The sequence below is a fragment of the Tasmannia lanceolata genome, unplaced genomic scaffold (assembly GCF_043159265.1).
Source record: "Tasmannia lanceolata isolate RefF3 unplaced genomic scaffold, GAP_Taslan_0.1 ptg000044l, whole genome shotgun sequence".
In the NCBI taxonomy this organism is placed as follows: Eukaryota; Viridiplantae; Streptophyta; class Magnoliopsida; order Canellales; family Winteraceae; genus Tasmannia; species Tasmannia lanceolata.
In genome coordinates, this window is record NW_027518721.1 from 6022327 (window position 1) to 6043690 (window position 21364).

The 21364-nt window shown below is 41.1% G+C and overlaps 2 protein-coding genes across 4 annotated transcripts in view; one reads left to right on the plus strand and one right to left on the minus strand.

Moving 5' to 3' along the window:
- Window positions 1-261: 261 nt before the first annotated feature.
- Window positions 262-4528, plus strand: LOC143863487 (putative serine/threonine-protein kinase At1g01540). Its single transcript, XM_077374160.1, has 7 exons — window positions 262-1546; window positions 1962-2066; window positions 2232-2354; window positions 2456-2626; window positions 2740-2869; window positions 2983-3192; window positions 4002-4528. The coding sequence occupies exons 1-7, from the start codon at window positions 888-890 to the stop codon at window positions 4158-4160; spliced, it is 1557 nt and encodes a 518-aa protein (XP_077230275.1). The 5' UTR covers window positions 262-887; the 3' UTR covers window positions 4161-4528.
- Window positions 4529-12157: 7629 nt separating this feature from the next.
- The window catches only part of LOC143863486 (la-related protein 1A-like), a 36964-nt gene continuing 27757 nt past the window's right edge, over window positions 12158-21364 (minus strand). For 2 of the 3 annotated variants that reach the window (XM_077374159.1, XM_077374157.1), the window contains exon 14: window positions 12158-12658. In XM_077374159.1, the coding sequence (XP_077230274.1) occupies window positions 12412-12658 (247 nt within the window). In that variant the 3' untranslated portion in view covers window positions 12158-12411. The remainder of the gene's footprint in view (window positions 12659-21364) is intronic. The other variant, XM_077374158.1, reaches the window with a different exon arrangement.

The following is a 21364-nucleotide window of genomic DNA, read 5'->3' on the forward strand; positions in this document are numbered from 1 at the left end:
GAGAAAAAGTAGACAAATGTCAAAGAACCAGGTGTCTTAACTCATGAGAAACTGAAACTCAATTTATCATTAGTACGAAACTAAATCAAATCCAACCTAAAACAAACCTGAAAATCCAAATTCTACCAATCACTTTAATAAATTAAAAAACCTATGAGTGGGGATCTTCCTATTGCAAAAGTCCCAATCATCACAGCTGCCACCTTTCATCCTCACTCTCTTCCCTTTCTCTCCTAGACCCCACTTCTCTCCAAAGTCATTGCCATCGCCACCCTCGTTAAATTCTTCTTTTCTCTTTTCTCTACATAACCCATTTCACCGAAAAATACCACCATCTTAATTTTCATTTCTATTTTGTTGTTTTCTATGTTTTCCTTGAACCTTTCTTCCCATTTGTTAACATTCAGCACCATCATCTCTCTCTCTCTCTTTCTCTCTCTCTCTATAAACCCATTTGTGAAATCTTTTTCACCACCATCATTAGGAACTAATTTCTTGGCTGCATCTTCTTTTCCAAATTTTTTTCTCTCTCAAAACTCACTGCCATCACCTTATATTCTTCATCAGCTCTCTTCCACTACAAACCCCATTACTTAGAAATTCACCACAATCTTTCTTCATTTTTTTGGTAGGTAAGTTAGGATTGAACCTCCAACCTCCAGGTAGAAGAACAAAAGCCCTGATCATTGAGCTAGAGGCTCAATCCCAAGAGGGTCAACATGAGGTCACCCATCGTTGTACTACTCTTGCCTAAGCATGCCTAACTTGGAAGTATTGATGGGATCCAGTGCAATTGTGCTAGTATGACCACACTCCCTCTCTATCTGCACACACTTTCTTAAAATCAACCACCATCAACACCCTTTGTAAACTAGAGGAAGAACTAAATGTCTGACTACAAATCTGCATTCCTTAATGATAAGCTCTCCAAGCCCACCTCCATCTTTGGCCTTCACCTTTGGGTAGTAGTAGGAATCTGCGTTGGTGCCGCCTTTGTCCTCCTCCTTTTCCTAATCTCCCTCTGGCTCACCTCCAAACACAGAACTTCCCACAAACCTACAATCCCAAATGTATCCAAAGAAATCCAAGTAGTCCAAATTGACCACCAAGACACAAAACCTTCCCCCCAAATTGACCACCAAGACACAAAACCTTCCCCCCAAATTGCCACCAACCCATTGCCTGATTCTGAATCCATCTCTACAATCGAACACCAAACGCTCCTTCCTCCCCCTGAAGAAGAGAGCCCAATTGGGCTTCATAGAATTCATATAGAGACTGGGAAAGACCATCGGATTTCGTATCCAGAACGTGCTGGATCTTCACATGGTAGCAGCGAGAACCGATCGGTTGAGCAGGTTCCAATTGTGGTTCCTGAGGTTTCACATTTGGGTTGGGGGCATTGGTACACTCTTAGAGATATTGAGGCCTCCACTAATGGGTTTGCTGATGAGAATGTGATCGGCGAAGGTGGGTATGGGATTGTCTACCATGGTATCTTGGAAGATAATACGCAGGTTGCTGTAAAGAACTTGCTCAATAACAGGTACACTATTCATAGATTCTTTGTTTTTGTTTCCTATGACAGAAACACTCATGTTATTTCCTTTGGAAATGTCAAATGAGATATGAATTGAGTTGTTGTTGATGGTCATTTTGAGATACAACTCAATTACAATGAAAACCCAGCCTAGAATTGTATTACTGTCATTATATTAGTCCCTGATGGATGACACCAAAAAAAAAAAAAGTCCCAGATGGCCATGGGTGTTAATTTGAGATAAAATTCAATTATAACGACAACCCAGTGTGGAATTGTAGTACTGTTGTTGTATTAGTCGCTCACTGGCTTTGAATGCAGTTTAAAAGTAAATATGAGAGTTTGTTGAACAGATTATTTGTATTGGATGTGCATGGGTATCAAAGTGGATATTTGACATTTAATTAAGTTGTTTCCTCAGAGGTCAAGCGGAGAAGGAGTTTAAGGTCGAAGTTGAAGCAATTGGGCGTGTTCGACATAAGAATTTAGTGAGATTGCTAGGTTACTGTGCTGAAGGAGCCTATAGGTACTTATTTCCACTGTTCCTTTTAGCCTTGTATAGTTTGTAGTGTTGCAAGATTAAAATGTTTTACATTGGTACCTACGAAAACAATTCATAATCATGACCTTCTCTACATTGGTTTTGGCATTGGAAGAGCGATGTATTGATCAACTTATTTGTCTATGCTAGGATGCTTGTTTACGAGTATGTAGACAATGGTAACTTAGAACAATGGCTACATGGGGATGTAGGGCCTTACAGCCCTCTTACGTGGGAGATCCGAATGAACATTATTCTTGGAACAGCGAAAGGGTACGTGTTCTTTCTTTTATTAGTCAGCATCAACCGATCTTTACACTTTTTTATTCAGATCGTTCTGTTGTTTGTTACATTAGAAACTTAATGACATGCAGTTTGACATACCTACACGAGGGACTTGAACCCAAGGTTGTTCACCGTGATGTTAAATCGAGCAACATATTGCTTGATAAGCAATGGAACCCAAAGGTCTCTGACTTTGGGCTTGCCAAGCTATTGGGCTCGGAGAGGAGCTATGTCACTACTCGTGTGATGGGAACATTTGGGTTAGTTGAGATCTCCTTTTTAAGCGCTAAACTGTATTTATTTTCCTGAGCAAATTAGGCTTCCATCTATGGCCAAGGACTGGGATGATAATTTCATGTTTCTGTTTTTGTAGCTATGTATCTCCCGAATATGCTAGCACAGGTATGTTGAATGAAAGGAGTGATGTATATAGTTTTGGGATTCTTGTTATGGAGATCATTTCAGGAAGAAACCCAGTTGATTACAGCAGACCTCCGGGCGAGGTTAGTATAATTATAAATAGTAAAGAAAAGAATACTTGTTGGTATTATCAGACTACTTCATATGCTTTTCAAGGTTGTGCATTTTTCTTTAATGTGTTTGTAGTGATTTTCAGGTCAATTTGGTTGAGTGGCTTAAAACTATGGTTGGGAACCAGAATTCAGAGGGAGTGTTGGATCCTAAGATGCCTGAGAAACCTTCTTCGAGAGCATTGAAGAGGGCACTTTTAGTAGCTCTCCGATGCGTAGACCCAGATGCGCAGAAGAGGCCGAAGATGGGGCATGTGATACACATGCTTGAAGTTGATGATTTTCCCTTCCGAGATGTACGTTATCAATTTCAGCGAACTAGTTAAAAACCTCTAGTTTAACTGCATCATGATTTTTTTTTCCAATTTCTTTGATATATTCCAGTTTGGGTTGTGCCATTTCCAGTCCATTCTGCCTTCTTTTTGTTTATCTCATGATTTTCTGATATTATATTATTTCCATTTTGTTGGGCATCTCCATTTTGATGTGTATCAGTAGTATACTAGTTTGATGCCTTCTGAACTTAAAACAGAATGACTACCACTGTTATTTCTCATATCTTTTTTATTTATACCTACAATGGGAGTTTAATGTTGACAAAATTTACAAAACTCATTGCAGCCTAGTCCATGGCACATTAATGCAGCAGTACATTCTCTATACCTTCAAATAATTTGGCAATCAATGTTCTATTTTTCTTCCTAGATCATGGACCCTTAGTTCCATCTTGGACTAACAAATGCTATTCTAGCAGGTCATTAATTTTTTTACTTTCGGGCTTCCATTTCTTTTTTATTCAAGGAATTAATTATATGTGCCTGTACTTTATCAGTTTTCCATTTCAAGTTGTATTGCCAGAATCCAAATTACTGATTCTTTTCCTCAAATCGAAGCAACACCTCTGTGGTAGATACATATAGCTACCATTTCATCAGTTCCTTTGTGGCATCTCCAACATAATTTTCTGTGGTAGATACATATATGGGTGTGTATGTATATATGCATCAAACACACATGAGTTTGTATCTGTGTTTTGGTGGGAATTCATGTTAGACATGAACTAATTGGTGTGCCCCTCTTGTGGGACCTACATGGCTTATTTCAGGAGCGTCGAGGAGGCCGAGAATCAGGATACACACATCGTGACGCTGTGCAAGAGAATGCAAAATCGACAGAGAAGCGAGTGACAGAGTCGGGTGATAGTAGCGGATATGAAAGCAACACTCATGGCCAGAGGGCAAGGTGGAAAAAGCAAGAAGGATAGCTGAATTATCAAGGTTCCAGTGTGAACAATTTGGAAGGTCTGATCTTCTTCCACTTATAAGATCAAGTAAATGGCAATTTGCCATCTTTCTTGTCTCCATCTATAGATGGCCTAAAGCGAATACCGAATACGATGTCTATATATGTTGTTGTTAGTTTATGCTATTTCTAAGCTTTATAGCACTTTTGAGCCTCTGCTCTATATACTGTCAATGATTTAATTTTCCTTATTGGAGTCCATTTCCTAAGAGAGTTTTTGTATCATGAGCTTTTTACTTCGTATCTTTGAGTTCATTATTGTTGTTTACCATTGGGAAGATTAAATTCTATCCTATGCTTTCATAATTCAGTTTCTTGTTTTTTTTCTTATCTTTTATCTGCTTTCTAGACTCTTCCATTTCCTTTTCTGCTTTCTACAGACTTTAGTTTCTTTTTCTGCTTTACAGACACACCTTGAATATGCTGCACTAAGGAAACGATATTCCATCATCATCAGTAGTACACAGGACCACCTATTATTTCAACTGGGATACTATAAGCCTTTCAGTCTACAATATAGCTACCTTCTTTTAGGTTAAAAAATAGATATTTCACTTGAATGAGAGGTATGAATGAATGCCTATAAACAACGGGCGCATTATCATTATCCTTCTTAAACTTATCTACAATCATTTTTCTTGTTGAGGGATAATGGAAATACTTGTCAAGTTGCCTACTCACATTATCTAATGTCGCGGTATCTTTATTTGTATTAAAATTGGTGAGAAACAATAAAAAAAAAACTCATATTGAAGAAACTTGCTTTGTTTCATTGAAACTTGCTTTATTTCATTGAAAGATAGAAAATAAAAAAACCCGCATTGAAGAAGGGAATTAATCTCTTGTAGTTTACATGATCTTAACCTGAAACATCAATTAAAACAGATATTATAAAGTGAAGTTTAGGATGTCACCTACAAAACATTGACACGCAAAAGCTGAGAAACAATTCCAAGTTTCTCTAGTCAAATGAGAAAGGAGATTGAACCACAGTGCCATGACAGTCCATGGAAAGCAACAAGGGTGAGGATTAACTGTCGCAGTAAGTTTTTTTTCACTGATTAAAGATTTAGGCCCTCTTTTGGTTGCAGGTTTTTTTGGGAAAAGTTTGGAAAGGAAAAATATTTCTTAAATTTCCTACTTTTACACATGGAAAAACATTACATGACCCAACCCAATTCAAGAGGGTGTTAAAGTATAAAGGATTAAATAATGCCTTCTCCAACAGCTCTTTTGGAGTAACTGGCTGTTTAACATGGTATCAGAGCAAATGCCCGAGTTCAAACCTCCTTGATAGCAAAATTTACATGCAATGGCCAAACCCAAAAGAGGGGCCACATGTGCCACGTGCAGGCCAACCCTAAAAGAGAGGGACCACACGTGAGGAGGAGTGTTAAAGTATAAAGATTAAATAACGCCCTCGCTTAAGCTTTTGGAGTAACTAGTCGTTTACCTTCCATTTATGATGATATCCCTCTAAATTAATCATAGTCATATTATCTACCTCTAAATTGAGGAAAGAAAAAAATTTCCATGAGAAATGTTTTTCTTGCAATCCAAACAGGCCCTTAGGGAGAGTACTTTTCTACATGGTGTTGTTGGGTTCATGAGAACAGACAATGTTCACATGGGTGCTTTCTTACAGCAGAGGGCATTGTGTATGTGACTGTGGAGGAATGTCTGTGAGTGGGGAACCCATGCCAGTTGGAATTGTGTGTGGGTTGGGCAACTTTGGTCCCTCATCAATGAATTTGCAGCTGTGCTTTCATGGAAGAAAGTCATTAGAGAAACTTTTCATCATTTGGATTCTTCCCTTTGTTCTATGGCAGAATGGGTGGTGTTAGGCCCGAAATCGGTTAACAGATGTGACAGTGACGTAAGAGCCGAGCTGGAGGGCCCGAGGAGCTGAAGTGAAGGAAATAGAGTCCGGATGAACTGTGCTCTGCACAGAAGCAAACGAGGTCAGAATTACCGACCCGGAGTGTACTCCGAACAGGCCCTTCGACACTCAAGTCAGTATGAGCCGGAGTGAAGAGGGAGTTTTAAGAGTGGTGGGTGAGAATTCAATACCCTTATTTATGAGCTTTGGAAGCCCTTTTATAGAGAAAATTTGGGGTAGTTGGGGAGTTAATGCTCCAAGACAGGTGTCGACCAGCTATAGGTTCAGGCTCACCTACTCTGTGGTAATTACCAAACTACCCCTGCTGACGCGGGGTCTGCAGTGGGCCCCCCTAGAGACACGTGTCGGCAGCTAATAGGCTGGTCTGCGGTGGGCCCTCCTCTAGCCACATGTCGGCAGCTAGCAGGCTGCTGTATTTTTACACCCCATCAGGTGGTGATGAAAGAGGGCCACCCCAAACACCCTCTGTTGGCGGTTTGGATTTTTCTTTTACTTTTGCTTGAGAACTCTCAAAATGCATGATGTTGTGTGGATATATGATAAAGGGAAAAATGACTTCCCCTTTTGATTGTTTTCTAAAAAATGGCTGCATTTAGACCCTTCATTTTTTGAGGAAAGTACAAACAAAAGGGGTGGAAAGATCTCAATTGAATTGGTTGAGGCATTGTATCTCAACCTTGAGGTTGTAGGTTCAATCCCAGTTTACCTAGGCAAAAAGGGTGGAAATAACATTTTCCCTTTCATTAATGGTGACACGGATTCTCATGTTTCTTGATGAATCTATCTAATGTTTTTAGATGAGAGGGCGATATCTTTAAGTATATTCACTCTACGATATTACAACACTGACAGTGGGGTAGTTTAATATTAGATTTCAGCTCCTCATGAGTCATTGCAACCCCATCTTCATTCATTGCACATCACGGTACACATGACTGCCATCCGGATGATCCAGACCGTTCATCTGGTGGACCAGCCACCTGAGGCATGCGATGGGCCCAAGAACACTGTTTAATTTTTGGGTCCTATACGGCGACATGTATGTGTAATCGATACCGTTGATCTTCTAAATTATCATGTGTTGATCTATGTGATCATCGTCCCATGGTGAGTGGAATGATAAAGGCCTACGAAAAATCAAGGGCTTGGTGGAACCCTGAATGAGGACGCATGAAATCAAGGCCACAATTGATTTTATCTGCCCCCTGTGAGATTGGGTAATGGTGAATATATTTCTCCATGAATAGGAGTATGGAATTTCACCAAAAAAATTCTATGTTATACGAGATTTGCTAGGCAATTTGGCGGAAAGCCATTTTGAAACCCACTTTTGCAGGAGAGAACAGCCACCTCAGATGAATTAAATAAATAAGACAAAATCTGCTAAAAAGTGAGCCTGTGTGGCTGTGTGGCTGCTCTCTCCTGCAAAAGTGAGCCGTGAAATGGCTTCCCACAAAATTGCCTAGCAAATCCTATGTTTTTCATTACAGAATTAAACTCTTATGGGTAATCCTGACAATGGACAAACTTCTGCCACACCACTTTTTTTTCTGCCACAGCACCTATGTGAAGCTGTGAGAATAAAAAACTGGGTTCCTACTTAGCTTTTTCTCTAAGTATTTCCTTTGATCTTTAATTCTTGTGGTCCTATGCATGTGACCAGCTATCAGGAGAAGAATTACAATAGATAAAACTAAGAAATGCCACTTTGACCAATTCCAGGTTAAATATAGGATAGATTCCCTAGTAAAACTGGGAGAAAGTTGAGCCGCAATTCAAGAGAAATTCATGGTGGGCTCTCTTTATTAGGATTCAATCTAGTAGCAGAAATTAAAGCACAGAGTCTGTTTTCACCTTCATTCAAGTCCTTTGTTTTTCTAATCCTCAATTGAAGATTAAAGGCTTAGTTGGCAGTTTGTTTAGTCCCAATCTATCATAAAGCCCTGGCTTGTTTGTTGGCATTTGTATTCGTAGTACATAACCCAGCGCATTTGATTGAGTGGAGCAAATGCTGAGCAGATATATTTGAATCTACAGTACATATATATCCAGCTGTAACTCAATTAAATCAAAGGGGACAAGATGTCCCACCAATGCAAAACTATATGGAAAAAGCTCCAAAGCACCTCAAGCCCTCACCCATTATACATCAGGTGATATTATTGAACCAGACCCCAAATGCACCTAGCCACTAACAAACAGTAACAGGTCTAGATTCTGAACACTTGCTAGGTTCCTCATTGTTATCGAAAATGTGCTAGGAAATAAAAATGAAAATGATAACACTTGGTAGGGACGGAGCCGGCATGGTGGGGTGGGGTGCGGAGGGGAGGGGGGGAGGAGGCGGAAGAGGGGGTCTTATATAGTGAAAAAATTTCACTATATAAGACCCCCTTGAAAAATTTTCAGATTTTTGTAACCCCTGTATTATAGCATTTGTTTCGTAATCCCCTCTAAAAGCAACTGAAGTTAATGCTAAATTCTCGTAAATCCCTTTTTTATAGCATTTTTCTTTCTTAACTCTCTCTCTTGACCACTAAAGTTTCCTTTTCTACATCAACAGCGAGAAAAAAAATCTGAAATGGTTTGGGGGCCAAAAGTTAAATCAAAAGAAAAGATTTTATGTGGCTTGTGGCCGTATCTATTTTTCAAAAACGACTGAGATGGGATGATCCAAATAGTTCAAGGGGTGTTACTTGACGTCGCTTTCCTTAAGACAATATTTGCCCCCACCAGTTAAATATTTGATGTAGAAAGGGGATCTGCGAGCTCACTCCAAGATACATTGAAGCCTGGTAGAAATATTCTACTAATACTTGTTGATGCTAAGCAAAAGCGGAGGCCAAAATGAAATGCCTTTGGGACATAATAAGTCCTTGATAAACTAGTTACTGTTTTTTGCATAATAGATAGAAATTTGACAAAATAGGAGAACACAGGAACTTTGGCAGACTTTAGTAGAAAGCTTTGGAATAGGATACCACAATGGAATTCCATACGGTCGTGCAGATGGCAGGTTTTTGGGGTGACTTTTCTGTTTGAAAATCACTCATTTCTGGCATCTTATCAACATGGGCAGCATATCTGACCGTTAGATCGCCCCAGATCATGATCTACGGTTCAGATCAGCTCCGAAGTGACTGTTGGTTTAAATAAAGGGAGATGATATTTTCACCCCCTGCATTAAGCATGTGCTCCCCTTATAAGGTGATTTGACGCAAACAGTATGCAACTTTAACGCTTTTTTACTTCAAATCTCCTTATAAGGGGAGCGTATGTGAAATGCTGGGGGGGGGGGGGGGGGGGGCGGGGGTGAAAATATCTTCTCTCTAAATAAAACTATGTGCTCCACCGTAATAGTTAGATCATGACCAATAGCCATTCTATGGCTCTGATCGCACCCGATAGGCATTTGATCTCTGATACGCGATTGGTCGGATTCCAACGATCTAGATTGTACCCAATCGGACACCGACCGTTACCACACGATCTTACGCTCAAGATCACACCCGATCAAGCACATTGGAGCACATCCAAGCACAATCCTATGGTCCGAATCTCAGCTACTCAGAATCAATCACTATCTGATTGCACCGTTTGATCTAGATCAAGATCAGCATCTCATATCGAATCTGAAAAAATTAACCAAAGTGCGCCAAAATCCGCCTTCCAGCTCAAGCCGCGCGTACGCACCCTCCATTGGTCCCATCTTTTGCAAAATCCACATGTGCCACAGAAGCGAGAGAGAGAAGTGGAATGATGTTTGATAACCCCTCTCCACCTTTTTCATTTTACAACATGGACTAATCTTTAGGTTCCAGTCCCACAACACTTCTACTCCCTTTTCGACGAACCGACCGTAATTTCTGTTCCTGCAGTAACTATATTGGCTTGGCTAAATGATCCAGACCACCTTGCTACCACTTGCAGCAATACAATGGACAATCAGCTATGATTCACCATGTTTTTTTTTTTTTTTTTAAATTGAAAAATATATTCATATCAGCAAAAATTTCAATGGGACCGGTAGTCCCACTAGATTTACAGAGTATGAAGTGCCCATTAGTATTCTCCTTGACCCAGAAGAAAAACCCATTACCCTTTACATTACCCGATAGCCTCAATTGTATCGAATCCAAAAAAAAGTGCAATATTGTGAGGCCCACCAAGTCAAGATCGTGACCTGCCACATCACACAGACTTCTCCACCACATTACAAATTCGATTTTCAAAAATCCGGCTCGAAAGCCCAGAGCTATTGTGCGCCCCTAATCATGCACGATAGCCAACCATCCAACAACACCGTCGAATCTCCAGCGGCCCCTACACCTCGTACCACCACCAAACCCGGTGGGTCATCCTCCTCGTCGACAACCACCTCCTTCTCCACGCTCACCACCTCCCGTCCCTCCTACAACTCCTCCACAAAAATCATCTCCGTCGGAGAGTCGAGCCGCCACCACCGTCATCAAGAAACCAGCAACCTCCATTGCCACTGGCCATCATGCCTGTCCTCAAGCCACGACCTACAATCTTGATTCTGACAACCACAGCCTCCTACGGCCAAACCCAGCAACCATATTGCTAAATCCGACGATCCACAGCCTCCCAGATCCCCCACGGCCTCCACGGCCTTGCACCACCTATAGCCAGCCTTCCAAAGCATCAGGTCCAGCAACCCACGGCCTTTCATGGCCTCCGGCAACCTCCACGGATTTCCTCAACTCCAGATCCAGCTTCGCGACCTCCATGGCATTCAGCCTCCACGGTCCCAGATCTTGCCTCCACAGCCCTAGATCTAGCCACTACGGAAGAGCCATACTCCAGATCTGGCCTCCACGGTTCCAACTTCGGCCTCCATGGTTCATCTTTTGCCAGCAATGAGAAAGAGAGGGCGAGATTCAAAAGAGAGAGAGAGAGAGAGGATTGCCTCCCTCCCTAGGGCATCCGTCAACCTAGGGAGGGAGTGTTTCTAAATTGCCTTTTTTTTCGCCCAAAATCACCCGCTTCAACAAGAGAGGGAAAATTCAGTTCCCTTGTTTTGATATTTTAGCTATGATTCACCATGTTCTATGACTGAAGTCGAATCCACCCATCATTATGGTCCCAGCAAGTTCTGAAGCAAAACCAATGGGCTCCTATTTTTTTTCAATGATACCCGATCGGACGGATGGGACGGGTTCCTACGTAACCAGTCATCCATAATATAAAATAAATCATTTTCTTCTTTAGTAACTCTACTACCAAGGGCTATAGTCATAGTGATCCTCCAATCCAACTACGTTACAGAACGATGTGTTTCCATTGATACTCGAACCACACCCTCCTTAGCCAATCAATCGGCATCCTGATTTGCTGATCGGACGGATGGGACGGTTCTTACGTAACCAGTCATCCATAATATAAAATAAATCATTTTCTTCTTTAGTAACTCTACCAAGGGCTAGTCATAGTGATCCTCCTATCCAACTACGTTACAGAACGATGTGTTTCCATCGATACTCGAACCACACCCTCCTTAGCCAATCAATCGGCATCCTGATTTGCTGACCACCTCAAGTGCACAAAGTCCACGTGAAGAGGAAGGCACAGGTTGCATATTTCAGCAATCATGTTAGCCAACTCCCAAAGATCCTGTGCTTTGTTACTAGCACACTAAATGGCATTTGATGAGTCCCCTTCGATAATTAATGGGGGTAAGCCTTTGTTTTACAAACACTATTGCAAACCCCACAAAGAGCCCTCGCTTCCTCCTCATTTGATCCCCATACCCCGGCTAGGCTAAAGAAGGAAAATGGAGTGTGGTCATCACAGCTGCAAAACAAGTCCCCAATCTCGACTCAGCCCGGATTCCCTTTTGATAGTCCATCTAGGGGGGGGGGATGACATTTGGGAGCCACATTGGTTTTTGATTCTGTATACACCCATTTGTAGTGTTGCAATAAGTAACAAACCCATCTCAGATTCTTCACAGAAAAAGTTTAGATGGGATTATTAGCAACTTGAGCCTACTGTTTCTTCTTTTATTTTGCTGATATTATGACAAGTAACAGCTCGTAAGAAGCCGAATTCCAGACTCTTATTAGTCAATTTCCACAATCCCAGATACAACCATTATTTTTCTTTCCTTCTTATGTACAAATCCGAGTTGAAAAAAAAAAGAGGACCTTCTCATCTGCAGAGGAACACTTCAAAATCTGCACAAAATTGCCCAAGGGCCAAATACATTGAGAACAAAAAAATTTCAAGTGTTTGAGTTTATGCCCCAGGAAGATAATTCTGAGATCACAATCAAACCTCTCTCCTCTGTTGCCTAATGTGCTGGTACCTCCAGCTCCCCTGCCAAATTGGACCTTTTTTTGGGCTCCATTACGAATGGGGTCTCTCCATCTCTGTCATTGTAACCACTGTTACTACTCCCGCTACCCTCTCTAGCCGCCTTCTCCTTCACCTTGAAGTCATCCAAGCTACGGAATTCTTCCCTGAGCAGCCTATCCAATTCTGGATGCCTCTTCAGAGGTTTCTTTTGGTCACGTGCCCCACGGTAGTGGTGGAAAGCCCTGCCAAACCAGCAACAATAACAATAATACCATAAATATAGTGGCAGCAGCAAAAGAAGTGGTGGCAATTGTTAGCGGTACTAACAGTCCTAGTCGCAACGGCATAGATAAGAGTATAATACTAACCATTCAAAATAATAATAATAATAATAATAACAAATGGCAAGAGGAAAGCAGAGAGAAGGGACTGACATGAGATATACTCAAGTTGCTTGTTTTAAAGTTTGGAGAGACATTATCAACATAAGAGACATGTGAGTAGATAATAGTAGGTGGTTGGTTGGGAACGGTAATATACTTTTTGCGCGACAAATGGTATGACAGATGTCCAAGGAGATCACTATTAACTGGAATGATTCCATATCCGATCTATATATTAAGGATGTTCTAAATAATAATGGAGATTGGAATCTTGGAATTGTTGAAGGTTACCTTGATAGAAATAACATTGATTAATATCATCTATTAATATCTAGATTAACTCTAAAGACGACAAGTTCGTCCGATGCCCTTCCGATAATGGATCTTTCTCTATTTAGACGGCGCTGAGCTTGATTAGGGATGTTGTAGAGCCAAAGGATTGGGCTAAGGCTATATGGGACTTCATCCCTACCAAATAAGCACCTTTATGAGGAGGAGGATGCATAAAATTATTACAATAGATGCCAACATCCAAGATAAACTTATAGCCTTTGCCTCTAAGTGCAATTGTTGTGATGAAAGCAGCATTGAAGATATAAATCATCTCTTCATCGAAAAAACTATGGAGGTACTTTTCTAACGTCCATGACATTCCTTTTATTTATCTTCAATCTTTAGAAGGTAGGCTCTTACAATGGCTTAGAATTTCAAAGAACACTAATTCTTTTTTCAAGTTCATTATTAAAATTCTTCCTTCCATATTGCTATGGGAAATTTGGAAGAAGTTCGGTCGAAAGATGGAAAACAATTATTGTAATGGAACTCACATAAGGTGCAATGTGGTGCATTGGTTACACCTTTTAGTTAAAGAGTTCAAACCAATTAGAAGATGTAGCTTCATGGAAAACTTGGCTCTAACACAACTAGAATTAGAGGAAAGCCCTTAATTGATTCTATGTATTGCAAGTTGGGACCGCTGGTCCCCAATGTAATTTCCATAGTATCAATAAAATTGTCAATTTTCAAAAAAAAAAAAAAGAATTAGAGGAAAGCATCATCCCTAATAAAAATCATGACGGTGTTATGGTGCATGCCACCTGCTATCGGTATAAAATAAATATTAATGGGGCGTCTAAAGAGAACCCTGGTTTGGATAGGGGAGGAGGCATTGTTAGAGACTCGTTGTAAGGTTGCTTTTGCTCCTTGTTAGATATGACAAGTAGTGGTGTGTGTGTGGTTTTTTTTTTTGGGGGGGGGGGGTTGTATATGGGCTTTTGCGGGTCCATTAGGTGAGGTGGATGCAAAAGAAGCAGAAGTACGTGTTGTGTACCAAGGATGGGTGCAACTCGGGTCGGGTTGAGGCCAACCCGAAATAGCACCATGTCAACCCTAACCAAACCCGACCCGACCCCCAACCCAAGGATGGCCAACCCGAACCCGAAACCAAACCCCTAACCCGACCCTACCCGACCCGAATTCCAACCCGAGGAGAGAAGACGACAAAAAAAAATGAAAACAAAAAAACAAAAATGCTAAGACGAGAAAACTTACCTGCGACCGTGGCTTGTAGTCTTCTTTCCTCCTTATTCTGGTTTGGGTTTAGGATTAGAAAGCTTTGCATATGCCATTGTTGTACGTCGAAGGAGGAGATAACTTCTGTGGGATTTTGTTTTTCTCAAGGAGGAGATAACTCAGACTTTTTTACAGTTTATAAAAAGGAGAGAGAGTAGCCTTTTTTACAGCTCATCAAAAATAAACAGCTGGCAGGCTGCAGTTATGGGTTTTACTTTTCCGTAGTGGGAGACAACTGGCGTAATTAGGCAAGTAAACCAAAAGTCTCAAATCATTTATGACAGTTCTAACTATATACGAAAACAATAAAAAAAAGGACAGTCTCCCTCCAAGTCCCCACTGTAATTAGTAAAAATCGGTTAAAAAAGAGAAAATACCTCGGGTTAAGAGTCGGGTCGGGTTGCCAACGCCTCGACCCTAACCCAACCAGAATTAAACTCGGGTTGCCATTTTCCAACCCGAACCCTAACCCGACCAAGCATCAACCCAACCCGAGCAAAAAACCGGGTTCGGCTTGAGCCCGCCCAAGTTGCACCCCTAGGCTTAATAGACTTCAAAAGCCACCTTGGAGATTTGATAGGATCTTCGATGAGATTTTTTATTGGGTGGGAGACTCTGGTGTTTAGGCATGTAAGTTGGTCTGCTAATGAAGTGGCAGATAGCCTTGCTAGAGCAGGAGTTCCCAAGGAATCTTTGGCACTGTATGATTCTCTTCCTCCATAATTTGGCATTTCTGGTATATCAAGGGGGAAGAAGATGACTATAAGGGATGTTTTTAGAAGCCGCTGGAATATTCTTCCGGGAGCCCTTGAGCTTAAGCTATCGTCGGATTTCTTCTGTGTTTGTGGATTTAACCTTGAGAGCGGTTATTAGGGCCTTTTCTTTCATGTTTAGATAGCGGTTACTCTGTTTTGGAAGTCTTCGAATCTCTTGGGGTTTTTAATCCATGCTGCCGTAGATCCTTGTTTTCGCTCGGCCAAGAGGCCAGTCTGGTTAGGCCCCAATGGCCCCCTCCCCGATCGCACGCGGGCTCGCTAGGAAGTATTGAAGATTGGGATGCCAGAGGGAGGAGGTTGAACTTTGGGGCTAGGAAGGCCCCTGGTATTAGAGCGGTGGAGTACAATCGCAAGCCGTTTCCAATTGGTAATGACTGGATGTGCTTAAAATGTAATTACAAAAATTTTGGATCATGTATCATATGCAGAAAATGCTCGGAATCTAAAAACAGAGGGAACCCCAATTTAGTGTGGAGGCCCAGAAATATCCAAGTCGCCATCCATGATGATATACTGGCTTTGGACATCCCAACTTCTATGGTGGAGGAAAGAAAATGAGCCTTAAGAGCTGCCTCATTGGGAGTCTGAAATCTGGCTCCTGGCTCTTAGAAGATGTATGGGATTGGGCCAAAAAGTTCTGGGGTCTTCCGAAGTTGCAGAAGCCCTTCTCTATTAACCCAGTGGATATCCTATTTCGTTTTGAATCCGAGGTCCAGGCCACCTCTATCCTTCGGCGTGGAGCTGATGCTCTTGGGGGATATCTCTCTTCTCTTCAACCCTGGTTCCTGGCATATAATACGGGTGCTAGAACCATTCGGTTGAGATTCTATGATATCCACCTTCAAGCGTGGTCTTCAGCTATGGTGGAGATCCTTAGTCTTCATCTGGGTCAAGTCCTCGAGACTTAGCTTTTTGGCAATCATAATCATTGTATGGCCTTTCTTCGACCTTGGTCATTTCCCCCTTTTGAAAATCGATCCCTCCATCCATCAATTTAAGGGTAGATTCTACCATTTATTCGGTGGGAGTTAAGGTAGCATCCGAGGATAGTATTAATTCATTGGCTTTGTTGGTGGTGGAAGAATCTAGCAGTAAAGACAATTTGGCTGTTTTTTAGGGCTCCGGCCAGCTGTCCCTCGATAAAGGTCCACCGGCGGTGGTCCCTTCACAGGAAAAGGTGGCAGCGGACAATTCTGACCTCGGTAGGGAGCCGTTGGTGGACCCCGCTTTGAATTTTGAATTGCTCAACTACCTGTCTGTCCCCACTGACATCCCACTTGGTCTGTCAGAAAGTAGGGAGGCTATGGTGAGGGGATCTGAGTGTTAGCCTGATGGAAGGATCGCGCCAACGTCATTAATTTCCGCCCCACGTGGCATGAAAGGAAAGCAAGAAGGAAAGATATTATGGACTCCTTTTTGTTAAGGTCAGCTAAGGAGCTAAAGTCTTCAAAAATAAAAAATGGGTTTCTTAAGGAAAGCAAGAGTTACGTTGAAAAGCGTATTCGCACAGGTAAAGGTAAATCAAGTAGAAGACTTGGGCAGGATGCTTGCCTCTTAGCCACCCGAGGTGGCCTCTCTGTATTGAACAGTAAGTGTATGTACCGAAAAAATGAATTCAGGAAGAAAAAACTTAATCCCGAACCTCTGCAACTCCTACGAGCTTTTGATAATTCGCCTAGCCCAAGTATTGCCGGTAAGGAACGGCCTCAAGGCGTAACCAATGGCACCAATGGTGACTCTAGCTTGGAAGATGGGGACCTAGATCTTCTGAAAAAACTCAGGTATAACGAAAAATTGGCGAGAAAGGAATCGCCTACCCAAGGTATCACTAAGTCCTCTTAACAAACAATGGATAAAAGAAAGGGAAGAATCTAGTCGTAGCTCGGGTACGTCTCCTAACCCGTCCAAGATGAATAGTGAGGAAGAGCTTCATACGCCTCTCCTTAATCTTCCCATTTTTAGTAAGATATTAGAAAAGGAAAGGCACACCCGAAGGCGGTTGTGGGAAGAGGAGAAACAATCGGCAATTTTAAGTTCGGAAAATAGGCGCATCAGCGTGGTTGCTGATGCTGGTGTTTTTTTTTTTTTGAAAGATGACATATTTTTATTGATACTATAGTAATTACATTAGGGACCAGGAGTCCCGCCCGACATAAGATAGTATCAAATATAGCTAGCCAGGGCATACCCTGAACTAGAGAGCCTAAACCAAAAACTAGATTTTTCCTTTCTAAATCTTGTCATATGCAGATTATATACTTCCCCAATCACGCCAAACCAAATACCTTATAATATAGTCATTTTAGCCTTCATCCATCAGTTGTCTCCACCACCATACCCCCAAAGTCAATTAATAGGAACATTTCCCAAGTTCATCCAGAAAGCTTTGAAAGAGGGGAGACGGCAAACCCATGCGAATTGCATCCGGATTTCTTTCCAGGAAGCCAGGGGATGATCGAATGTCAATTTCTCCCTCTAGGTAAGAGATGGCCGCCTCTCTCGACGCCACCCATAGTCTACTCCGCCGTCTCCTATCCTCCAGCGAAGTTCCAGAGATAACATGAAACATGTTAGTGATTGCTAACTCTTCATCAAAAACCATTCTTCTTATCTTATGAAGTACTAAATTCAGCACCATGATTTCCATGAAAAGATTCCTCTTCCTCCCTCATGGACAAGAGGATGATTCCTAGGGCATAAACTCCTGGCACTCCATCTTTACTAACTTGTATACAGCCTTACGAAAGCTTTTCAGCTAGGGTTTTGTCAGGGGGGATCTAATCCTAAACCAAGTATCCCAAAGAAACTTTAACGGAGACTAGTAATAATTACATTTATTCGAGCCATCCCATCCAGGGAGACCTGCGCACCTTCCTAAGATGGGAGTTAAAGGCAGGAACATCAAAAGAAGTAACATTTCCTTGACCTTCCGCTTATGACCACGGAAGATTAATCGTGGGATGGGCCAATCCTTCCCGATTTAGCAAAAGATCTTAGGATCTTAAGCAACCTATTCGTCCTTGATCCAGAGATCGAAGCCAGTGCATTCGCCAAGTGATTCATCTTTTTATTGTGATGAGAGTGAGGCCACTTTGCCGCCGACTTTAAACCATTATAGACTCTAGCAGGCCTTTTTATACAAGGCAATTTAGATGTGAAATATGGTCAGCGAATTGGAAAGCCTAATGACTCTAGTGGAATCTCTAACGGAAAGGGTGTATTGATACTGCCTGACTCAAAGGATTCTGGACATCGTGAGCCGGAGGGCTTTAACGATTTCTTAGCAATAGGAGATGTATTTGGTATCTCATACCAAGAGGACCTAGAAAAGACTAAAGAAATGTTTCTAGACATGGAAGCCAGAGCTGCGAGGGAGAAAAAAGAAAGAGCCAAGGAGGTTGAAATGGAATCCGGAATATGACTTTGAGGGACCTTAGCTCAAGTGGTTAGTTATTTGAATCGCATTAGTGAGGCTTTGTTTACTAATTTCCTAAGTACCTGGGTAACCTGAGTTCATTAGTTATGGAGCATTGTAATTGTCTATTAGTTGAGTCTTCCTAGATATGGTTATGTTTGCTGTTTTAAATTATTAATATAGGCAGGAAGGAAAATGGGATGTTCAAAGGGGAAGTTGGGTATTTTGTTAGTTAGATTGTGGAACCCAGGAAGTTGGCCTCAGTTCTGTTGGTTGGTGTCAAGGTGATACTTTAGAATGGTGGATTGGAGAGACGGCAGGAGTAAGTAATTGTCCCACATAACATCAGATTCCAGGTGCGCCGAGGAAAGTATTAGATTCTCAATAGCTTGAGAGACCATGGTCTTTCGCTTGTCGAGGCAGTGTTGGCTGGATGCTCTTCTTCGCTGCTATTAGTTAAGGAATGTGGTGGATGTAGTTGGAGGAAGATGATGGGTGTAGGTTGAAATGATCGTAATGCAGGACAGTTGGCTCGGCACGGTCGGAGATAGCTTCTTTTTGAATTGATTGGTGTAAGACTTGCATACGACATGGTTCAGAAAGATAGGGCCCAGTTTTTGTTGTTTATACTTAGTCTTTCTGGCTTAGGGTATGCCCTGGCTAGTTTTACTTGATACTATGTAATGCCAGGTGGGACCCCTGGTCCCCAATGTAATTATTATAGTATCAATGAAAATATGTCAACTTCCAAAAAAAAAAAAATTTGGCATTTCTCTATGTAATTGTGTTTTTTCTATATCTCTGTACTTACCACCTCGGTCTTCTTGGTTTCATTTCAATAAAAGTTGGCTGCCTATTAAAAAAAAAAAGTTTTATTTTGCTCTTGCTCATTTCTATGGTATATCTTAGAATGTGGTTACTTTATGCCTCATCAATATTTGGATTGAATATGATAACCAGGTTCTAGATAATCCTGTCAAAGGCAACAATATGCATCCATGGACTATCTATTATTTCTCAAAGATAAATTGTCCCTCATTTTTAGTACGAATTGCTTCATATCTCACAAGTATAGAGAAGGGAACTTTGTTACGGATTCGTTGGCCAATCATGCTTGTTTTACCAGATTTAATTCAACTTTTTGGAACTGACTGGATCTCCCAAGAGACACGAGAGGGGCTTGTAAGATGTGATCAACTCGGTATTCCTAAAATTCAAGTTAGATAATTATTTTATATTGTGGTATAGTTCTGTTGTGGATTTTTTTACTAATTTGGATGGGTTCCAGAGGCAAGGTGGCATGCCCTACTCTTGTACTTCTTTTATTTATATCAATAAAAATTCAGGTGCCGCCCCAGGTTCCTAGAAAATTTTTGGGTTAAAAAAGGACTGGCACGAGAAATGAAAAAGGTTTCCACGGTCCAGACATGAGGATGTTACTTAATCAAATGTTTGATTGTTGAAGATCCCACTGACAACATTGGTTTTAAAGAATTACCCACTTGAAATTCTATTGAGCAATGGGGCTTTTGAGATCAAGTTCAATAATGAATCAGTTCATTTGATTTATGTAAGTCATACGATATTGTATACGATAACACCTGTCATTCTAGGTGTAACTAAGTTAACAAGCATTTCAAGTTATTCCAAATAACAATCTTTAGTACTAAAATTTGGTCTGAAATGGGATGACTATTTCAATATTTTTAGCACTAATTTAAAAGCTCGATTACTAAAAGTAATGATGGTGATAGCAGCGACCATTGAGACCTAAAGGTATAAATTTTGTTTTGTTTCGTCCTGAAAATCGGAACAGAAACAGGTTCTGTTTCATTTCAGGAAGAATTTCGTCTTGTTTCGGGCCATTTCGGCCGACAACACCTACAATGTTTTTAAAAATTTATAGTTTTACCACCAAACGTCTATTTTTTGTTCTTTACCATTTTGCCCTTATTTTTTAGTCCTTTCTGGCTGTTTTATAGCCGTTGGAAGGGTATTTTCCGTCTTTTTTCATCCACAAACAAAAAAACCTCTACATATAAGCCCTCTCTTTTTTCCTACTTCTATCACCCATCATTTATCTCTCATAAGCATACTAATCCCTACTCATCTCACTTCCTCTACTACTTTCTCTATGATTTGGCCGACACTTGAATTTATTGCCGACACCATGGTTTAAAATTTCGGTTTCGGTAACCGTTTCGGACCCCACCGAAAACCAAAATTTATGTCCGAAATTTGGTTCGAAATTCCGGACCGAAATTTTGTAACGCTTTTTTTTTTAATAAATAATGGCATTTAATCGAAATTTTGGACCGAAAGTTGGTAAACGGCGAAAAATGAAATTTCGGTTTCGGTCGAAATTTAAAACCATGTTCGACACGCGTGTCATGTCGTGTCCGACACGACACCCGTGTCCACACTCCTTTAGACACTTTTAAGTGTATTGCTAGAAGTGTCAGTGACTTTATATGTATGTATGAGTATGAGTGTGACACTATTTGTAGATATTTAGGGGTTGCCATGTTAGATACCTCATATCCGTGTTGAAACTAGGCACACGAACCCGTGTCCATAAATCATGATTATATGTACTTTCTATTTTAGGCGTGTCCCCATTTCTAAATTTTGGGAGTTCGCCGTGTCCGACATTCCGTGTACGTGTCGACTTGTATTTTCAACATCCAAAGGCTTGGAAGTGGAGGATCCAGTAATCATTTCTTCACAATTCACAATAGTATAACCAATCCTAGAACCTTGTGTTTGTGGTAAGGATCCATGAACCTTGTCTAAGGGGTCTCG

Excerpts from the sequence above, each read along its gene's own strand:
- LOC143863487 (XM_077374160.1), top strand. The coding sequence starts at position 888 with ATGTCTGACTACAAATCTGCATTCCTTAATGATAAGCTCTCCAAGCCC. Across the intron at positions 2,627-2,739 it reads CGTGTGATGGGAACATTTGG|CTATGTATCTCCCGAATATG; the intron begins GTTAGTTGAGAT and ends CTGTTTTTGTAG. Across the intron at positions 3,193-4,001 it reads ATGATTTTCCCTTCCGAGAT|GAGCGTCGAGGAGGCCGAGA; the intron begins GTACGTTATCAA and ends GGCTTATTTCAG.